The sequence below is a fragment of the Alligator mississippiensis genome, chromosome 2 (assembly GCF_030867095.1).
Source record: "Alligator mississippiensis isolate rAllMis1 chromosome 2, rAllMis1, whole genome shotgun sequence".
Classification (NCBI taxonomy): domain Eukaryota; kingdom Metazoa; phylum Chordata; order Crocodylia; family Alligatoridae; genus Alligator; species Alligator mississippiensis.
In genome coordinates, this window is record NC_081825.1 from 298,084,058 (window position 1) to 298,091,474 (window position 7,417).

Sequence of the window (7,417 nt, forward strand, 5' to 3'; positions counted from 1 at the left end):
GACCTACAAAGTTACATGGTTACAGTCATACTAGTACACCTCCCCAAACAGACACTGCAGAATTAAGGGAGATTATGGACGTGGAACTGACCAGACTAGGGGGTGATGGAATTTACCACAGATCAGCTGTACAGCAGTATTCACCAATTCATATGCCATTCCCACCTTGCAGCAGAAAGGAAGCCAACCCACAGCAACAGGATTCAATGACAGATGGCCAAGTTACTCCAGTTTTGCTTTCACTTACTGCAGGGAAAGAATGTGCACACAGGCAGTTACCAGAGTATCTGATGCCCTGAGAAGTCCTGTCCCCATCTCAGCTGTACTCAGCATCAGCACAAGGAGCATCTATGAATAGAACCATGTCAGTAACTTTCTGTTTAGACAAAGCTTAATGGAGCGAGTGCCTTTTATCTGAGACTAGAGCACGCTGTGTAAGGACACCTACCAGAAGAACACAAGCCACCTTGCCCTCGCTGCAGAGCCAAGGATTATGCAGCTCTAGTGAATGCAAGGAATGCTTTGATGGGCAGCCATCACACAGAAGCCAGTGTCAGAAGTCAGCAAACAGGCCTAATAAAAGGCATGCTATTCAGCTTTATCAGGGTAACAACCTCAACAGAGCCCTCAGGCGGGGCCTGGAGCAAGCGAGGACTCCTCTCAGCCAGAAATGCGAACTAGTGGCAGCTGCAGTGCCAGCGTGGGTTTGGTTGGCCTTGTTCTTGTTCTTTATTGATCCTTCATCTATTCAAGCCAGTCAAGGCCTGGTGTAAAAGCTCATGCCTCCAGACTTAGTTGCCAAAGTGCCACCCTACTCCACCTTCTGCCTGACTTCAGACTAACACGGCTAACTTCCTCTAAAAACAAAAGATGTGAAGTTAAGCAGGACCATTTCATGTAAGACAAGGACCATGTCTCTGCTCTCCTTGTACAGCACCTAACAGCTTGACATCCTGCCTTCTAAATGCTACTGCAACATAAATACTAACATACAGATTAAGTGCAGCACGGAGCCCAACCTGGGCCCACCATGAGAGAAATACTTTATTGAGCAGTATACACAGATATTTGAGATTGTTTTACAGTGGACCTCAGTCTTGACAAAGAATTTCCCTCTTGGGAAAAGTGGGTTCCTGCATGCTCTCCCCCTCTGGCAGGCTTCTTTACAGAACCCCTGAATCTGTTTTTTGGACTCAGCATGTCATATACCACCAACGCAGCACTCTCAGCTAAGCCGCTGTCTCATACATGTAACAAAAGACATCATCAGTCAAGTTAAACACAAGTCCTATTTCAGACTCTCTCATGGTGAGGCCACTCTCAGTATCAAGAGATCATGGCTGTCTTCTTAGGAGGCTGCTGTCTATGGATCTGTCCTGACTGACCCAGTTTCTCTTTACACCTTACACCAAACCCTCCTTCTGTAGATAAGTCACAGACAGCTTTGGAGACAGTTGCTTTGTGGTGTTATTTTATAATCTCTCTCTTCTCTCCAGAGCTCTAGCTGGTTGCCAGAGAAATCAGATAACCTGGTCAAAGATCTCGTGATGAAAAATTATGTAAAAAGATTTTAAAACACACAGCTTTTCAATGGCCCATTTGTTTTCAAATGCTAGATATGTATCTATTCTGTCATGACAACCAGAAAAAAATTACTCTTCAAGTACAAAATGTCTGTTATATTATTCAGGCCTAAAACACAAATCTAGCCAATGCTAACAAGTTTTCAGAGATCTGATGGATAGCATCAAAACTAGGGTAGGCACTGGAATGTGTGAAAATGGATGCAGATAGTTGGAGAGATACAAAGCACTGTACGGATACAAGTCAATAACATGGATCAAGGACCAGAACCCCACTGTCCACATACAGAACAAAAAGTTGGTCCCCGCCTGAAAGAGCTCAGAATCTACACATAAGAACAAAGAGATACCAACAGATGAGGGAAGTACAAAGCAGCTATGAAACAATGCAGAGTTTTAGCAGCCCAAATGTTCTGTAGACATCACAACACAGGACAGTTTGGAGAGAGGTTTCGAGGGAGGTAGCTTCTTTTTATGTTGATAGAAGAGATTTCTATTAATTAAAATCTGCTAGGTTTCCCTGCAAGAGATACCAAGACAGCGTTTCAATAGAGGACAAACATTTTCAAATGCTATAATAAAACGCACGTCCTATTCATTGCCAAAGCATCTGTACTTTGCAGTTCGAGACAAGTGCAAGACGTTAAAGTATTTTATGACATGAGCTAACAGTTGAGGTTTTGCCAGCTATTGTTTTCTTCCAGAGAAACAAGCAACTATTCAGTAAGTCCCAATTCTCAAAGCAAAGCAAGCTGCAAGAATCTAGATGTCTCCTTTAAAATTCTGCATCTGAAAAGATAATCTGATTCTGTAATCACTAGAAAAGAAGAAGTCCTCAGCCACAAGGGGGAATTACTGACAAAAGCCTGCTGAGTTATGTTTTCTTATCATAACACTTGGTGGGAAGAACTGACAAGCCCTTTGCTTACTTTATCATTCCCTTGAATATCATTGTACCCTTTTTTGGGCTGATTGGATTTACTGGAATTAGCTCCTAGGGGCAGAAAAGGAACATACATTTCAGACAGATTTTACACACACACACACACAAATAAAATGTGGCTAAAATCTCACAACCTCTCGCTTTCAATACCACAAATTTCTGAAAATTGGGGCCCTCATATGTGATTACAGCAATGATTCTCTGCTTGGGGGTGTCTTAATATCTTTGCAAAGCCGTTGCAGGGTGCCATGCAATGTTAGCACTGTTGGGTGCACAAGCATAATTCTCAAGATAAATCCAGAGATTTCAAATAGGAATTCAAAGTGCTAAAAATATTCTGCCATGTTGTGGTCTCTCTGAGTTCTCTGCAACAAAAGAATTGCTGTTGTACTTTTCTGTAATAAGAAACAGAGTGAAAACTAAGAGCTGGCATCGTCCAAGTGGTGCCTCAAGTCAAGAAGGTTGAGACCCACTGGACTGGAGCGTTGAGGCCTGTAACACTGCTTTAACTTTTAAATTCACCCTCAAACATTATGCATTTGGAAAGCTAAAGCCCTTTTTCTTGCACAATTACATCAGTGATTGCTATCGATTTAGGTAACACTTCAACTTCTCAGGAGACCAACAGGCCACACTGCCTTTGCAGTTAAGCACTGTTGTTTGAACCCTCCCGTTATTACAAACAGCTTCAAGGAAGTTGGTTTCCATTTGGTTGTCTCCAGGCTGTAATGAATGTGGCTCCTCCTAGCAGTATTAAGGATCCTTAACCCTGTTATGTAATTAGTCTAAAAGTCTTGATTGCTGGATACATAGCTTATTTGTAACTACTATTCACTGGGATACTTGGAACAGTAACTAAACATTATCTCCATCTTCTCCCTGCCAGAACAAACGATGCAAGACAAGAGACAGTATCTGAGGAGCCAGGAAAAATACTCTACTGTTTTTTCCTTCGGATGTTCAAGATAAGAATGTCTTCGCTCCGATACTCCTCATCATGCTGTTCCAGGGGAATCTCTTCCAACTCGAAGTCCATCTGAAGCAGCTGTCATTAAAACCAACAGAGGTAATAAGCAAGGTATTCCTAGCACAGCTGACATCTGCAACAGACTTCATGAAGTTTCACAGGAGGTCCTCCAGTTTTCAGCAGAAAGCAACTGCCTATTAGGAACCAATATGGCACGAAGTATTGATGTGCCAAGGCCTTCCCCCAACACCTTACACAACTGGCTGAAAGTGATTTGCATCAAGCAGCACATTCGTTTTCATTTATCTGTGCCAATCCAGAGTGAGGCATTGCTTCCCAAAATTTAAAAGCATCAATAAACTGGATCTTCTGATCAAAGTATTTCAATTCCTCAAACCTCCAGTTGCTCATTTCCAAGCAATAAAACCATATTGAACTACATCATGTAATGCCAACATCTCATCTTCCCCCCAACCTTCCTAAGCAACAGTGGAAAGAAACATAAGCTGTTCTCTCTACCCAAAAAGTGAAAAAAAGGTCTGGATTCTGGCAAACCAAGGACAAAAAAAAAATCCAAAAGGTGAAGAACTGAGCTGGAAATGCCCATCTCTTTCATGTGTATATTGGGGGGGGTACAGGCTCTGACATGAGTATCAATCTACCTGCAGCATTAAAACAGTATTCCTCATGTAATGAAATCCCCAGCTACTCAAAGCTTTGTTAGTGCCAACACGCTGAAATACATCCAGAAGTTAAAACAATTCCCTTCACACAGATGTTATTAGTATGTACAGACCCTTCCTCTCTTTTCCCTAATTCTCTGTGTCTCAGCGCTCTTTTTCATTGGCTGTCCTGTCACAGAGCGTTCAAGATATAAGGCTAAATTCTTCACTGACGTACAGCCCTACAGTCCCTGTTATAACTTGGAGAAATTCATTGATTAGTGATTTGCTTTGGAAAAAAACCCAACCACCTAGATTTAATTTAGGCATGTAGCTGCCATCTACTAATAAATTAAAGAATGCAATTTAAGAAGTTGATGACCAACTTTTTTCTATTTTTTTCCATCCATGGTCACGTGGAATTTTCCCTCTACAAACTGACTGCTCGACAGAAACAGGTGAGAGAACTGACCCGAATCAATTTACATTCCTTATGTACACAAAAAAAGGTGTTTAAGACTGAAACTGCAAAGGATACTTACCTCAAAGTATTTTCTCTCTATTTCAGGGTTTTTACCCATAGTTCTTTGCTCATAACAGCATATAATACAGGTATCAGGACCTGAAAGGTCTTTCAGGGTCTTCAGTAATGGCTCCAATGACTGCCAAAAAAGAGGTTAAGTATTTGTCACTTCAAAACTCACTTAATTTGTACTACATTCTGTAATTAGAGACAGCCTTCACTGAACCAGTCCCCTTTTTGTTTCGATTTTCAAGCTGTTATATTTAATTTCTTATGTAGGACACGGGACAACCACAGAACAGATGAGATAAATAAGAAAAAAAAGGTTACAAAGCGAAGGTTAAGAAAATTAAGGTCACTTTACATATGCAGGTCAGCTTTATCATCTTGACTGTTTAAGCTTTAGGTCAGGTGCGGGCAATTATTTTGGGCGGAGGGCCGCTTACTGAGTTTTGGCAAGCCATCGAGGGCCCCATGACAGGCAGCTGGGGCAGATAAATATTAATTTTCCAAGTTTTTTAGGGGACCCGTGGGCCGGATAGAATGGCTTGGCGGGCCGCATCTGGCCCATGGGCCGTATTTTGCCCACCCCTGCTTGAGGTATTTTATTTACTGAACTATGTTTCCTTTAAGTATTCAGGATGAGGAAGAGTTATGAGGTTTATTCTCAAAATTTAAAGACTAATTTTAAGCTCACTGAATTCATAGATGTGGTTTGGAGCTATGCAGCCCTCCGCGCCTTTGTAAGCGCGAGGCTCAAAGGAGCTGGAGGCTGGTAAGAGAACCGGGGCAGGGCGAGCTGTATCGATTCTCCTACGTTACCCCTCGCTCCTGGTCTTGGCCATAGCCCTGTTCAGGTCTCCTGACAGCGCTTTAGCAGGCTGGTCCTCCGCTCCCTTGCCCTGCCTAGCGAATCCCCACGGGAAACGATGCTGACAACGTCAACATTATCTCTAGCAATATCTACCGGCTCTCCAGGATCAGCCAGCAGCACCTTATTCCCTTCTACCTTTCATCCTCACGGAAAAAAACGAAGAACAGATCTGAATTATTGATCTTAAAGAAGACCAGCGCCAGGCATTTTCCCAGATAGCTTCAAGTCGGTTAAAGAATTTAACTCGCTCGGTCTTAAAACAACAGCTTTTAAGTCATTGTTCAATGCATGGCTCAACGGTTTCCTTCTAGATCGAAGGACCGAGATGTCGCGGTAGGATTTATTTTGAGAGATTTCAGTGCATTTTGCGAAACTGCTGGCACCAAGTCCCAGATGTGCGATCCCTTCCACGCAAACTACTCGTATCGATGTCGCGAAGTTACCTCTTCGTAGTAAATGCAGTCGGCCATCAGGATGTAATCTGGGGGAGGCAGAAATGCCGTTACATCTTCACCCCTGGAAAAAACACAGAGAAATGCAAAGGAAACCTTTGTTAATACAAAAAGAGAGGTTCAAAAATGGATTACGTAACAACAACAACAAGAAATGTGTATGATTTTGGGGCTTAGTTCTCCCACCGCTGCATCTACTCTACAGCTCACAGGCATTTCCCCCTTACGTACACCAGATCCTGGTGGGCCGCTTAGCACGTGACCCGGCGCGAGGGCTGGCCTACGTGAACGCGTGTGACTTTGAACGAAAATTAAGAGCTCATACAAACCATTTCAGTACCTTGGCTTGAATCGAGCCTGTGAGAAGATGCTTGTTGGTCTCGATATTCAACTTCAGCAAGTCCTGGAGCTCCTCGAGGTCGGTGACCGTGACGTCGGCCCTGCGAAGCGACGGCGCGGGGTCACAACGACGAGCGCCCGCGACACGCCGCCGAACCCACACGCACGAAACCCGCCCCGCGACTCTGCTTTGGGCACAGGGGGCGCGCTCCAGGGACCCCCCCAGGCAGGGGCAGGCCCAAACGGGTGGGGGCTCCCCCACCGCACCCCATCTCAACCCTGCCCCTCCCCCACCTCCCCTCACCTGCGCCCCTCCCCCACCTCAGCGCTGCCCCTCCCCCCGCGGGGCCCAGGGCGCCGCGCACCCGAGTGAGGCGGCCATGATGCCGACGGCGCCGGTGCCCGCGCCCAGCTCCAGCACGGCCCGGCGGCGCAGCGCGGGGCGGCCGCGCTCCAGGAACTTGGCCAGCACCAGCGCCGCGTCCCACACCACCGCCCCCGGCCCGCCCCCACCGCCCTGCGCCAGCACCAGCGCCGCCCCCGACCGCCGCTCCACCGCCCGCGACCACCCGCCCCCGCCGACCGACATCGCCACGCCCCGCCCACGGGCCTGGCCACGCCCCTCCCGCCAGCGCCCCGCCCACTGGCCTGGCCACGCCCCTCCCGCCAGCGCCCCGCCCACGGGCCTGGTCACGCCCTTCCAGCCAGAGCCCCGCCCACGCCCCTCCCGCCAGCGCCCCGCCCACGGGACTGAGCTGCTCCTGGGGATGAACTGTCACGCCCCTGGAGTGACCATTGCACCCCTGCCACTGACCCTCATGCCCCTGAAGTGACCCTCACGCCCTTGGGCCTGAGCCTCACATCCCTGGAGTGATCCTCACACCCCTGGGACTGACCCTCACGCCCCTGAAGTGACCCTCACACCCCTGGGACTGACCCTCACGCCCCTGGGACTGACCCTCACACCCCTGGGACTGACCCTCACGCCCCTGGGACAGACCCTCACACCCCTGGGACTGACCCTCACGCCCCTGGGACGGACCCTCACACCCCTGGGACTGACCCTCACGCCCC

The 7,417-nt window shown here is 47.2% G+C and overlaps 1 protein-coding gene across 1 annotated transcript; it reads right to left on the reverse strand.

The window, feature by feature from the left end:
* Window positions 1-996: 996 nt before the first annotated feature.
* On the reverse strand, window positions 997-6,932 carry VCPKMT (valosin containing protein lysine methyltransferase). Its single transcript, XM_019494074.2, has 6 exons — window positions 6,709-6,932; window positions 6,334-6,444; window positions 5,996-6,068; window positions 4,698-4,817; window positions 3,468-3,571; window positions 997-2,103 (listed from the first exon to the last, which is right to left on the reverse strand). Exons 1-6 carry the CDS (start codon window positions 6,930-6,932, stop codon window positions 2,094-2,096), a joined length of 642 nt encoding a protein of 213 aa, XP_019349619.2. The 3' UTR covers window positions 997-2,093.
* Between the last annotated feature and the right edge of the window lie 485 nt (window positions 6,933-7,417).